Source organism: Fringilla coelebs (genome assembly GCF_963513975.1).
Source record: "Fringilla coelebs genome assembly, chromosome: Z".
NCBI lineage: Eukaryota > Metazoa > Chordata > Aves > Passeriformes > Fringillidae > Fringilla > Fringilla coelebs.
Window position 1 is genome coordinate 11,057,900 of NC_140031.1, and position 15,022 is coordinate 11,072,921.

General features: G+C 41.9%; 1 protein-coding gene across 1 annotated transcript in view; it reads right to left on the reverse strand.

The window, feature by feature from the left end:
• NPR3 (natriuretic peptide receptor 3) overlaps nucleotides 1–15,022 on the reverse strand; it is a gene marked incomplete at its 5' end in the record, with an annotated part of 44,284 nt that overhangs the window by 25,665 nt on the left and 3,597 nt on the right. The window contains 2 exons of the mRNA XM_084225909.1: nucleotides 9,199–9,365; nucleotides 13,263–13,385. Of these exons, the coding sequence (XP_084082035.1) occupies nucleotides 9,199–9,365; nucleotides 13,263–13,385 (290 nt within the window). The remainder of the gene's footprint in view (nucleotides 1–9,198; nucleotides 9,366–13,262; nucleotides 13,386–15,022) is intronic.

Genomic DNA, 15,022 nt, shown 5'->3' on the forward strand with positions numbered 1-15,022 from the left:
ATGAGTTCCAAAACTATCTCCAGAAATTACACATCTAGTCATAGTGGTGAAACACAAGAGATACTAAAGAAGTTATTCTTTTCAAATGAAAACACACAGACATACAGAAACTAAAATATGCTTGTTTTAAATAGATTTTTCTAAGAATCTCCATTGGTAGTGTGATAATCTGTTACACAGTTGTAATGAATGCTAACATTTTAAGCTGGCATTTAAATTGGAACATTTTAATTGCAGATAAACACTTAGCAGCAAAAAAACCACCACCCCCATCCTTTCATTAGATATTAAGTTTTTGATGTCAGCAGGCAAGAATGTTTTACAAGCAGGAACATCTCAGTTTTCAGGGTGACAGTCACCCATCTGAAAAAATCAGTTCCACTTGCTAAAGTAAGTCAAATTGGTTTAAATTAATGCAGTGATAGGACAAACAGGAAGGACATGTTTTGTTAAATGTTTATCCTTTTGCCATGTGCAATTGTTTTGGGTTCTGGATTACTAAAATTATCACCAAACCACAAAAATCACAGACATATTTTATTTTTTGTATTCAAAACTCTCAAGGTCACATCAGTTCTCATGCAAAACTCAGAAAAATCACTGTATCACTTTGGAGACAACTCACATGTTCAAACTGAATTTACCCATGCTACACTAGCTGGTGGGCTGGTAAAATCTTGGATGGGGTAAAAAACACCTCTGATGAAAAGGATCATTTGATTACTGCTTTGCAGAAGATTAGCAAAGATTACCTAGCAGAGCATTTGCTTTACAGTCTCAAGGGCTGGATAAACACAAACACAGCCAAAAGTGGTGCTTAGCTCAAAAGTATGCTTGGAGCTGGGATTAGAGTAAACTAAGAACTTTATTCTGTAGCAGGCAAGAATTAGGCACACAAAACCAGGATTCATAAGAACAGCATCCCATCTCAGCCTTGCCAGCAGAGGAGGTAGAGAATGAGGGATGATGTGACCCTCTTATTCTCACACAAGCAGATAACTTTCCACCGCAGGAACTTGCACTAAAGCCTTCACAAAACCTCACAGTGCACCAGTCCTTTTAAATTCCCTGCCCCTTTCATCTAAAAGCCCTGAGCCCCCTATTGCTGACTCAGGATGAGAGAACTTCAGGTCCAATCTCTGCTTTCAGAGAATCTGAATTCCACCTTTCCCCTGCCCTGTCTTGCAGGGCATCCTGAGGTGGAGGCACTCCTGGAACTGAAATCCAGGTGCTGGGGGCAGGTATGACCTGCCAAGAACTGGGGGACCTCTGGGCTGGGAGTAAATAATTTGCTAAGAGAGCCCACCTGAGGCTGTGGTTGCCATGACAAATGATCCTTTTATTAAATACCGGGCTGAATGGGCATATGAACTTGTTAACTTTAATGGCATGGAACTAATGCAAACCCTCAGGCTGCTATTAGTCATGCTTCCATTCCAAATAATTTAAAATTTAACTATTTGGTTTTGTTATTTTCTTTCAGATAGTGAATATCTGATGAAAGGTGTTCAGCTGGCTGATTAACCAGCCCTTTGCTGGCACCCCTGCAAGGATCCCATTAGCACAAGAGAGGCACAGCAGCTACCTCAGGAGAGATTTGTGTGTACCTGTCAGCAGGCAGTAACATTCCAGCGGCACACCTGAAACACATCCTCCCACTCTTCAGCAGCAGCATGGTAGTTAATGCCTCTAAATCTGAGGATTTGCAGCCACTCCAAGAAACTAAAAACTCACTCTCGTAGCTCCTTGCATCCGTATTGACTGTCTGATCCCTGAGATCCTCCTTGGTTTTGCTCTCTGAGGTGTTTCGTAGTCTGCAGGCTGACAGGCCAACTGGATGCACTGTACACACGCATTTCACATCAAATGTCAACGTCCTGCTCAGCCAATGTCACCTTGCTCCCAGCCACAGAGCAAAGGGTGTCCTCACCTACCCTCCTCCCATTGCCCCTGCCCCTTCTCATGCCCCTCTTATTCATCTGCTCTGGGACAGAGGCACTCCTTGTCTTTTCAATATGCTTTGACATATTCGTTCTTTTTAGAATGGGCTAGACCTTCTCATTTTTGTCCTGGACTTCTCTTCCTAATGAAAAACGTATCTACTAAAGAGGGAAGGAAAGTTTGGAGCATCCTCCTGCGGGCTCCTATGCCTCCTTGCCTGCACAAGAACACCACTGCCTCTATTCACACAGCCCATTCTCACAGGATGACCACATTACCCCCTCTGCATTAGCAAAATTGCTAGATATCCCCTAAAAAAAATAATAAAAAAATCAGAGCTGGCACCACTGACAGCCCAATGGAGTGGAGCACACCCAAGCCCTGCTGCCTGTCTTGGTTCTGCCAACATTCATACACCACGGTGACCTGACTCACCCATGGGACTGGCCTGCCCTTCTGTTAAAAGATTTTTTTCCCTCTGGAGAACAGGCCTTTCCCAGAGCTAGGTTCACCTTAACCTACGAGCACTCAGCCATAAGAAATGAATGTGCTGACACAGCAGCAGATCTCACACTTGAGGTGTTAATGACCGCCCCTTACACCGGCTTTTTAGAAGACTTGTCATTGTGAATATCACAAAGTTAGACCCTGCCCTGCTGTCATTCAGAATCACCCACGCCATAGCAATACCCCAGATGAGTGCAAGGAAGCTTTCCTGGACCACCTCAGTCCAGAGACAACAACTCTTCTGCCCTGGTGATCTCAAACAAGGAATTAAATTTCTTACCTTGAACAACTGTTCTTCCTTTACATCTCTAAAGAAAACAAAGCATGGCTCCTTCCCCATACCTCCTGCCACCCTCATAATCAAACCTTCTGATTAAACTGCTAGGCTCAGACAGAATTCAAACACTGGACTCTTAAGCCAGTCTGTGTAACCACAGTGTGAAGGTACCAGCACAGGTGAGGTGAACCCTCCACAGCACCCAAGGTGCTGAGGCTGGAGCATCACATCAGCCACCCAGCACGAGCAAAACAGCTTCCAACTGCCTGCCCAGGACCCTGCTGCTGGCTGCAACACCATCCTGACATGGGACAGACTCACCCAAACCTCCTCTTCATGCCTTGTCGAGCTGAATATTCTTTCAGTAAATAAAGAAACTTCCAATTCAGTGATATTTTCATGAGATATCCCAAGAATAAGACTCACAGAAAAAGGAAGTGACTGTTAAAAAGCCTTTTAGGCAAAGGTATTTAATTTTTCAAGTGACATTTTATACAAAATGAGATAGTCTACCTTTTCCTTCATTCAAATATCTTAGAGCCCAGCCTGAAGATCAGTCTATACCAATATCAAAAATCTTACAAATTTACATTAAAACAATACCTTAATGGGACAAATTAGCTTTTGGTTTGCTTGCAATGCAAACAGCAGAGAAAAGCACTAAAACCAGAAACAGCCTTTGAATTTTGCAGGAAGAAATATTTTTCACACTTTATTAGTGGAAAATAAGTATATTTCTAGCAAATACTTCAATGAGCGCCTTACCCATAAATTTCTGGGTGCCTGTTCAGTAAAGTGGAATGTGAATATCAGTGAAATCCAAGTTAAAAACACATGGCTATGGAAAATATACAATACAACCATGAAGATCAACTCTAAACTTTTACATTACCGAAAAGATCAGATGTTGCTGTTTCTAGATATACACACAGTTTTACACTATCTCCTCCATGGTTTAAGACAGCTTCAAAAATATGCTTAGATAGGCCAGAAAAACTAAACAAATCCACTCGAAGAGAGAAGAATAATTTCTTTCTTTTACTGTCTTTTATGACATCTGTTACTGGCACATAACTTTCTATTACATTTTAGTTTTGCCTAAGACCCTGACGTGGATGACACTGGTCTTTCATACACTGAGAAAGCATTAACTTCATGGGAAAAAAAAGCCTAAAAGTGTCTGCTGTATTCACCAAATTTAGCAGTCCACAGGTCAGTACTCCTCTTACAGAAAATAAAGACACTCTCATTAATTCCAAGGGGTGAAGGGTTGGTCGTGAAAATCCTAAATATGTTTTACTAATAGAATTCATCTTGTTAATAAGCTGGCATGTGAAACCGTTTTTTCCGGCTGCTGAAAGCAGCTTGTGGTTTGCTTTTTATTCTTTCGAACACAATTAGCAAAGCACTCCAGCAGCTGAATAGAGCCATTCATTGGAACAAATTATTCCCTGGCAGGGTTTGGGGGTTCTTCCCCCCCCCCCGCCTTAAATCTCCTCAAAACTCTCTCCCATCCTTATGCAGTCAGAAGACACAAAAGACTGCCGGACATAAATCTCGCCTGCCTATGCCTGAAAAAGACAAGTGAGAAGGACATTGCTGAATAAGTTACATTTTCAGCATCACAGCTACAAGACTGAATTGCTCATTCTCCCAGCCTTATCTTAGCTGGTGTGCAATCCTAATTAAAAGGCTGACGTAAGGAATACACACAGGGAAGAGTCTGGCATGGATGTTATGGATGAGATGATAAAGTTTACAAGCACAGCTACCTCCCATGAAGCTTTTGTAGTTAACTGTTGGAGCTAAAATGGTTGCTCTTGAGTGCACCTTTTCTCCTTTCAGAGGGCTGAAAATGTTAAATAAAACAGAGTTCCCCTTTCTAATAGGGAGTAGCATCTTGCTGATCAAATTAATCTACACAGCTCATTCTTTCAATGGATAACTTAACCGGCAAATCAGGCTCCAGTTCCCTTCTCCCAGTGCTCATTTTCAGGGTGAAAAAGGCTGTGGGTAGGAAAAAACCCATGCATGCACCTTGTGAACAATGCTGTCATGTAGTTAACACAGCAGAAATATTTGTTTAATTAGTTACATTTTCAGCTTTTAAATGAGAAGAAAAAACAAGCCATGGGTGGTCTGTAACCTCAGAAGAGCAAATATTCCTGGCTGTAAAATCATCTGAGCTCAGAATACTGGGTTGGATATAAAAAAAGCATTTATTGAATCCTAGGCCTGAGTCAGGAACAGAAGGTGCATTAAGAACTTCCAAACTGCACCCCACCACCAATTCATTAAGTGTTCAGCATTATTTAATAAAAATGGCTTATGCATATACTTCAACTGAAACACTGTTTATTCATAAACATTTTTAACTACAGTATGTGTTGGGAATTATTCACACACCCCTTTAGAGACAGCTTTAAATTCTTCCTTCAAGTAATTGCATGCAATTCTCACTGCTGTCTGCCTCAACTAGGCTATAGGTCTGCAAGCAGAGCTTGCCCTGTATTTTGCAATTAAACCAAGGATGTTAGTTGATTTATAGAGAACAGGGCTCCCTGCTGCTAATGTCTTGTTAATGCATTAACATTACAAAAGTAAGAAAACTGCCACCATTTGTATAAAAGCATGAAAGCAATTCTACTTCATGTTTGAAACCCAAATGTGATTGGATTTTTGATAACATTCCTCCTTTTTTTTCTTTTTTTTTATCAGAGAAGATGATCTTCCGGTGAGATTTCTACAAAACTACAGGATGTTTCTTGAAAAAACATGAGACACTTGAATACTGAAATGATGGCTGGGCAGATTTATTGCTTCAGCCCACAGTTCTTTGGGTTACATTAACATAACAGTAACTGCTTTCCCACTCAGACTGGTGAACAAGCAAACTAACAGTATTTGCTAATGGATTCAGGGGCTGCTGCAATGGGACACTGCACACAGGGAACATCACCACTGCCCCATGCTGTGCAACCCAAATATTTCTAAGATGCTTTCTCAGAACCTCTCTGCCACTCTTGTTTTCAATGCTGTCCAATTAAAAGGTGCTTCAGGAAGCTTCTTGCTTCACAAGAGAGATTCCTGGAGAAGTTTGTTTTTCCACACTTTCCTGCTCCCTCACAGGGCATAGGTTCTCCCACCTTCCCCATTTCCAAAGCATAACACTCATGCAGAAACACTAGAAATTTCTGAGCTGGGAAAGACATACCCAAAACACGTTTTTCTCTTTTCTGTGTGATCTCACAGCTGGAGATGAAGACAGCCAACACTCTTTGACCTTACTCCTCCAAGAGCTGTATGTGTTCTGCATCTGGCAGTGGGACAGCTGCTGCTTTAGGACTTTGCCCTTTCTGTCTCCCTTATCTTTCCTTCTGTCATCTGCTTATTTTCCATTTTTATTATATTCTTTTTTGGTAGATAATAATGCCTTTAGGATTAGTGCTGGCAAGAGGCCAGGACAAAATGGCAGCACTAATGATTTTTGTTTGAGTTAGGGTCACTGTGAGATAATTTAGACCATGGGCCTGGGGCCCCATTTTCCCATGACATTGGAAAAATCCACACAAAAAAGGAGACACACTGAATGCTTCAAATCCAAACCTCCCTAAGCGTCTCCTCTTGGGACACAGCTTGCAGAAAAGAATGAGGGCTATATTTCAACACCCGTGGATATGACTTGAGATGGGCTGTACTACTGATTATCTTTCTACATAGTTTTTGTTTTCAGGAGCAGAATCCAGCAGAGCAGCATCCATCTCTGTCGCTTCCCACTCACTCAGCTCAAGGACTTTTCCTTCCCAATCTTCCCTTGGAGGACACAGCTTTTCCTAATGCATACCCAGGATACTTTTTTCCCATGTTGCCAAAGAAAGCACATTTAATGGGTGCCCCCTACCCAGAAATTTTTCAGAAGGGAAGGAACTAGCCTTCAGTCTAGCTTTTTATTTTTCCCCACTAGTTTTCAGAATGCTTTTTCTTTCTTAATCCTGAAGGCTGCCCCAAAATGTTTCTCCTCTGAATAGGGAGAGCAGCAGGACAATTGGTTAAGGGAATATGATGCATGTCTTTTCCACTGTCTAAAGTGGGGAAATGTATAATTCATCATAAACGATGCAAAGCAAACCAGAAAGTTAAAGTTCATACACTGTTAAAAAAGGAACACAGCTATGGGTTTTTTTGCTTTACTCAACCAGAAACCAAACCTCTTAGAGACATTTTACTTTACCATTGTTAGAAGGCTGTGAAAAAGCAGGTAGGGGAAACTCTGCTGAGGCCTATTTTATTTAAGCATCCACCTAATAGCAGGACACTCTGCATTTGAAACCAAACCTCCTTCCCCTATAGCCATGATCTGTATCTCCTCCAGAGAGTGCTGCAGATCCCAGTGGCCTCCACCATGGAGGCTGCCTGTAAGCCAAGGGCTGATGTTTCAGATGGCAGGTTTCTGTGGTAGGTGTACACAGATCACAGGACGTTCTCTGCGTCCCATCAAGAACAGATAGGGAAGCAAAAAGAAAGCCAAATGGGAAAGGGAGAACAGGAAGAGGAGTAGGGGAAGAAGCAGCAGGAGGAGGCCCATGCAGCTTGCTTGGTCCTAGCCAAGGCTTGAGGTTTAGTGTGAAGGACCAAGGTGAAGGACCTTGGATCACAGGTGGAAATGGGACACAGGGAGAGGCAGCCCTCAGAGCCAGGCAGAAGGTGGTCAAGGATGAGATGGTAGGGAGCCAGCCCCATTGCTGGTCCAGGACAGCCAGGAGCACTGACAGCAGACACAGGAGCCATGCTGTGAGGAATTACAACAGAGGACTTCAGGCAGTGGGTGTGCAGCTGTGAGGAAGTCTCCCTAGCAAACACATCAGCCTGCAAAATCTCCCCCATGCTGGCACAGCGGAATCTGCTCTCCCCTAGAGCCAATTCTGGCTGACAGAATAAATGCCCAGAACAGGGCTTGTATCTATGCAGCCCCAATCAACACTGCCCAGAGTTTGCAGTGGGTCCCCAACCTAAAGAAGAGAAAAGCATCCTTCTGCCTGCCTCCAAACTGCCCACAGACAGCAGCCTGAGCTCTCCACAGTATAAGGCTTTTCTTATTTGGGGAGATATCACATGGCCCAGACTAAAAGAAAACCACAACACTGCAGATGAATGGATGTAAAGGGAGCAATAACACAAATTAAAGTCCCATGGCCTTCTTCAGAACTCATTTACCAGGTTCTTCAGAGCAGCACCTTGGAACCGTGAGGTGGGGTTTCTCCACTAACCCAAGACAAAACATGCCAACAGAAGAATAAGACTGATTTTGAAAGTATCACAGGAATAATATAAACCACTGTTCTGATTTAAATTTAGCAGTTTAGGTAAAGTATTTAAATGTAATACATTAAAATTCCAAGAAGCACAAATTTTCTAAAGGTAGCCAAAGTTATACAATAAACTGCAGGAAAGGTTATTCATTCTTTAACATAACATTCAAGCACAAGGTGATGAACTAAAGATGGACACAATGGTTAAAGCAAAAGGGATGAGATGGAAGCCTAAGTTAAAGCTGGAAAATGAAGGGTTTGAGCTGTTTTCTTAAGTTTCAGGCTGTCATTTCCTACAGCTAAGGACTGACCAAACTCTCTTCAAGCCTCTTTTCTTTATAAGAGTACTTGGACAGTTGACACTGCACCATGGAGAAGGCTGACTGTCTGGGAAGTACTTGTCTCAGCATGCAGAAATCCCTGCAGGTATGTGCTATACATTTTTGCCTCCACAGGTGACTTTTCTATGAAAATGTCTAACAAACTAGTTTAGCATTAGCTCAACACTAGCTCAAAAGCAATTTTCAAAGGCATTTTCCTCCTGCATTTTGAGAGGTTTAAAAAAGACATAGTTTCCCATGTCCACCTCTGGAAAACACTGGCTTTCCCCAAGGCTTAAAGCAACTAGCTTTAAGAACTGTTGATATTCTAGAGAGTTCAAAATAAAAACAGCAACTACTTTAATATTCTTTTTTGTGAAATAACACCACTTTTCTCACTCACAACAGGAACGATTTCATTGTATGCAATACAGATAGTGTAAATTTCTGAGACTGGATTTAAAAAAATAAACTTAATTATTGGGAGAAAACAAAAAAGAAGGCAGTATTTATTTGCCTATTAAGAAGATTATCAGTGGTAGAGTGAGAGACACCTGCCTTTGCCCAACCTTTCTGCTGATGAACTAGGAAATGAGCACAAGACAATTGGTCATGGATGCTGATGCACTGACATAGCATACCTAGACCAAGCCCATCCTTGTAATTTGCATTATCCACCAAAAAAAAAAAAAATTTATGTGCACAACAGCACACTTTTGCAACTGAGCCCAGATGATTCTGTCCTGATAAGGTTTTGATAAGGTCTCTCTGTGACTTCTGTTTTAATTAGGACTATGTTTTTCAAGATGCTATGATCTGAAGAGTCAGATCATCAAGTACTTACATAGTCATCCTCATGAAGACCTTGCTTCTGAACAGAACTTTTCACCTCCAGGGAAAACTTCTCAAACTCAGGCTTCACAGTCCTCAGCAGAGTGACAGTTTGGAGGTATGAATATGCTTTCTTGGCTTCAAGGTCATGTTTGTCTCCTCTTCTCCAAGAGCCATTTCCTAAAGAGGGAAACAAGCATATTTCCAAACTAGGTACCATTTTAGGATTCCTTTTCCCACCCAAAAGTCCCCTTTTCTGATCATTGGAGAGATGGGAAAGTTCAAAGAAAAACATATCCTTCTTCAAGGTGTGCAAGGAATAACGCAGAAGTGAATGTGCACAACAAAGGACAACTTTACTCCCATGTTGTGCTTGCTTATTTTAAAAGATGGAATAAATCCTAAGTGTGAGATGGCATCTTGGAGCCAAACATATATGCCAGACCCCAAATGCAGAGATATTTAAGTTAGAAGAAGTGAAGGAGGATTCATGCACAAAGCTTTTGTCCCATGTCACTCATCTTGGACAGTCAGAAAGGCACCAGTAAAGCCCAGTGCATGATCACCACCCTGAATGGGAGTCAGATGGTGCAGCTCTCCCACTGTGGTGAAGGACAAAACCATGTGTGCCACGGCTGCCAGACCAGCCCTGCTTTTAATGGGAAAGGAATACATAGAAATAAAATGGAATCCTGCGCCTACGCTGTATTTACACGTGTTCTGCATCACAGCAAGGGAACAATTTAACTCAGACCACCAGTAAAGAAATCATATTTTTAAAAAGCAGGATAGCTGACTGGTTGTTTAAAAGGAAAGAAGTCCTTCTTACAAACACACCCTGGCCTTAGCAGGCCCTGAGATCCTGATCCAAAGCCTCAGGAGGTCAGTGGAAAGGTTCATGTTGTTCTGGAGCAGGTTTTGTGCTATTTGATGTAAATGATAACTAAAAAAGGCTAGAGGGAACAGTGGTAGCCCTAAGCAGTGAGCCTTTAAATGTTTACAAGCAATTAAAAGCTAGACAGCCTTTACTTTTTGAACAACAGCAACAAAGCCCATTATGGCTAAATGAGCCAAGACAAAACTAATGCTAGATTCCCAAGGTGACCTGGAGGCACACAGGAACCTGAAATCAGAGAGAATGTGGTTATTTTACCTGGGTTGAGGACCATATTGTCATTGTGTCATTGGACAAGGAGAAGCAAGTTGTAGGGATGACAAGGGAGATGGAGTACAGGTAAAAAACCCGTTGTGCTCCCTGCACAGTGCTTCCCAGCTGCATCACACAGCTGCAAGAACAAACTCTTGGATCTGAAGCAGGTAAACAGAGCCTGCTTTTTGTCCTCCCAGCACTGCTGCTGGGACTTAACTGGAGATTTGCTCTGCTTCCTCAGAGAGCACAAGGGAAGGAGTAGAGGCCCTGCACTTCTCTGGGGAATAAACCCTTTCTCCTGCAGTTTTTGGGTCCAGGACAGCTCCTGTCAGTCCCCACACAAGGCAGGAGACACAAGAGCAACTTTCCCACATCTCTTGTCCACCCTGGGAAAGCATTATTTACCACAGCCCAGCACCACCTAGGACTGTAATCTTTAGACACAGCAGGAACTTCGCTATTTTTTACAAGTGATTTTTTTTTTTTTTTCAGGAAGGAGGTCTAGATACATATGTTTTGGTTGAGGGATTTATTTCCCAATACAAGGTCAAAATCACTTACACAGAACCATAGTGATCACACCCAGTGCAGACACTGGATAGCAACTAACACCCCACTCTCTGGTTTGGCCACTCTCCCCTGCAGTGCCTGCACCTGACCTCTTCACTGCTTTCAAAGAGAAGGAAATGCACATCTGGCAGTTGTAAGCAAGCATATCTTGCTACCTTCCCCAAAAGCCTTGCAGAAGCCTCAAATCCTCAAATCTGAGCTGCTTCTGCCCCAACTGGGCACCTGCATTTTGGAGGTGCTGGATTCAAGGAGTACAGCAGAGACTACAGCATGGAGGGCTTAGCTATAGCTTTGCATTTGCAAATGGATATAGCAAAAAACCATGAGATTATAGACATTAAAAAATAAATTTAAAAAAAGGTGGTAATGCTAGCAGAATGTAACTTTCAGTCCTGGACACTATACATGTTCCTTCTTTAAATCCTGACACTGGGGATGGTTCACTTGCATAACAGCGTTCCTAGAATAATTTAAATATTTAAATTCCTTAGTGGAGTATTTTGTAGGAGGTCATCTTGTTACAATATTTGTGTACAATTATTGCAGTCTTGGCATTTAATAAGCCTGGTCTTCTGAAAAATTAGAAATATTCAGAACAGAGGACAAAAATGAACTGCAATAAAGTCATCTGAACACAAAGACAGTGCCAATTGCCCAATCACACCCACTCTTAGTTTTTATGAAATACAAAACCCAGTATCTCCAGGCACTGGGAACAAGGATTTTTGAGAGAATTTCTCTACACTTTTCCTGTGTTTGCTTCTCACATGCAATGACCATCTGTGCAAAAGTCAACTTCTGATGCACAGTCATTTCCCACTACTTGGGAAACACATCCACAAGCAGAAAATTGGTTTAAAACAAATGTCAGGAAATGCCACATTCTAACTACACTACATCAGGAGCCAGACACTTTTCATCCCTCAGAAAAGCTAAAAGAAGACTGGACTACCTGTGATGCAAGGGAGGGTGGTAATGAAGCTCCCACATTGGCTTTGATCTTGATCTACAACTTCATGTTTTACATATTTGAGTGATCTACTTCTTACCTGGCAAAAACTGGCATTCTTTAGCTAATCTTGATATATGTAGCAGAATCTGTACTTCTGTACATATCTAGACCTTTGAATTTGTACAGTTACATACCTTCATTATACAGTGTGTCACACAGCACTGTTTACTGTGAAATAATTTCAGGGGTAGTAGATGAGTAACAGAAAGCTCATGCAAAAGAACTTCCAGTTAACAGATTAATGTAAAAAAAAAAAAATCCTTTTTTAAATTCAGTTGTTTCTGTTGGTCAGCCTTGGCAGCTTTAAGAAAGTAAACCCCCACACTCTGGCTTTTTTCTCAACTTCCACTTGGTTTTTAATTTAAAATGAATTTCTTATTGCAGTGGATTAGTTAAAGCAGTCTGCACAGAGAAAACTATTTTCTCTACATCTGCAAAAGAATCTGCTCCTTTTAAGAGCCACATTATACTTTAACAAAACCTGCCCTGGCTTCAGCCATCTGATGTTTGATCTCAGCAAACACATAGCTCCAATATTACTTTGAATTTAAGTGAGACAGCTGCACCCACTGAGAGCAGGTATAGTCCCTGCCATGCACTGATTGTAACATGCAGTTACTATTATATTTTGGCATGCAGGTGCATTAGGTATATTTCAAAAAGAAAATACATTTAATTTACATTTTGAAGCCATATTTTAGTTTGACAAAAATGACTCCTTTTACTTATGGGTGCAAACAGCCACTTTTATTCACTCTGCTCTAGAAAATTTGCACTGCCTGTGTCCCATCCAGCGCTTTCCCTTTAACACAGCATGGCTGAATATTTTCACAGACAGAGTCTGTGATCAAAAGATAAATAAATTAGATGTGTAGCTGTCCCAGCACAGAGGTGATTTCTGGAGGCCCAAACCTTGCAGCTGCACACAATGGTGTCTGTTGCTAATTACTCCTTCAAGCCATCTGTCAGCCCACAAGTCACCAGGCTGCCCTGAGAGCTGGCAGTCTCAAGGCTGGGGATGGTGTAAGTCACCTAGACCTGAGCACACACACTGCAGAGTGGGGTACCCACACCATAACCAATGTTTCTGTCTGGTGCTACTTCCCCAAAAAGTAATCCCTGTAGCATATTTGGCATCTTGTTACCCACCCAGTAGCAACTATAGCCACAAGGTCTGTTTTATTTCCTGCAACTCCACAGCCCACGTGGAAGATAACCGCAACAACAGGGAGAGACAGTGGTGTTTTCTGGGACTCAGTGCTGCGTGTTTTGAGGCTAACAAATCTAAAAATACCACCAAGCTTACAAAAGACTTTGCAACACGCTTGGGCAAGAAAAACATTACCATATGATGAGCTGTTGAAGAGTTCAATATTGAAGAAAGCATAGTCCCCGTTGGTCATTCCGTGCCGATGAGCAGCCAACATGATGTTCCTGATAGTGTCACCACTGGCACACATGATTACAACTGGAAGAAAATGAGAAATATAGATAAGAAGCAGCTCAAGAACTTCAGAGAACAACATGTGAAGCAAGAATGCTGCCAGAGACACTGACCCCAGCTGTCCTCACAGTTTTGCAACAAACATGAAAACACAGATTGCAAACAAAGCTGATTTCCCAAAGAGCTGACAAGACAGGTAGTGAACACAGAAAGGCTTCCTCTTCCTTGTCTCCTCTGAAGATAATTAAATAGATCCTCTGTGTGATCTGGGCTTTTACCCCTGCAGAATGTCATAAGTTCTGGCTCCAAATTCCTTTACCTACAGGTATTTGTAGACTAGACCACAATCACAAGTTTCTGTTGTTATTTCTAAGCAGACATAAGACAAAGATGGAAATACCATGACTTACCATTTCCATTCCATTGAACAGTTTGATGTAGACTGAACTTGCCTATGCCTCAGCTACCTAATATTTAGGTACCTGACCTAGATTTTGCTGCCTCTCTGCACGTAAGGGAGAGCAGCACCTGTGCAGCAGAGACAGTGGTATGAATCTTTCCAGAACATAATTTCCTCTCCAGAGACCAGGCAATAAGCCCAGACAACAACCTGTGATGGGATACCTAATGTTAATAAATGGAAAAACCAGGCACCATTTTATAAGCATTTTATAAGCATTAAAGGTGGGTACAAACACCACAGAGCCCCATTTATCATGGGCCAATAGCTAAGCAGAGGCTCTGCTGCTACGATGAGACCTACAAGACCACAGGTGACCCCCACTGTGATGTGGTTGCTAGGCCTCTTCCCAGATCTGCTGGACAGGGGGACTACTGCCCTTGCTATTCCTTCCTTCTGCAAAAGGAAAGGAGAATCCCAACAGGTGAGGTCTGAGAATCCCAACAGGTGAGGTCTTCAATACCGGGAGAAAACTCCCACACAGAGCAAAATACACTACAAGCTTTTACACCGCTTTACAAGACTACAGGTATGAAGATCCTGATATCAGAGGGAAGAGCAAAGTTTTTTCATCAGTGTGTGCTTCAGGAGTGTATCCTAAAGCAGAGACATAAGAGATCTTGTCAGAACGGTGATTCAAAACCAACTGCACGCACGTTTCCAAGAACGCCGTCACGCATGGCAGGACTCAAAAGCTGCAATAATGTACGCAAATATTTTCAACCCAACAATAAAAATGAATCAAAACCACATTTGGCTCTTCTGGGTGGAAGTGTTTTCTATTATAAGAAATGAAAATGCCAAACAGGCCAAATCTTTTCTCACACAATGAATCTTCTCCCATCGCCTTTCTGGTTGGATGCCATCACAGGCATAAACCTCCAGATGTGCCGCTGGGGTAAGTCATATTCAGTACAACCCCATGCTTCAGGAGAATTATACCATGCATAGCTCTGTCCTACTGATTATGGCAGAGTAATATAATAATTTCCAGAGCAACAGAGCAAGACATATTTCATTATCATTGTGAAGTATATTAGCATTAAAGAAAACGAACAAGAAAAAAATTTTCTTACAATAAAATTTGGACCAAATATTTTCCAGATGCACATCAGGAATGAATTTGTCTCACTGTTCTTAATTTCAGTATAGGTGAGAGATTTCCTTTTGAAATGTTTCCTTGCTGCCCTCCCAATTCTTC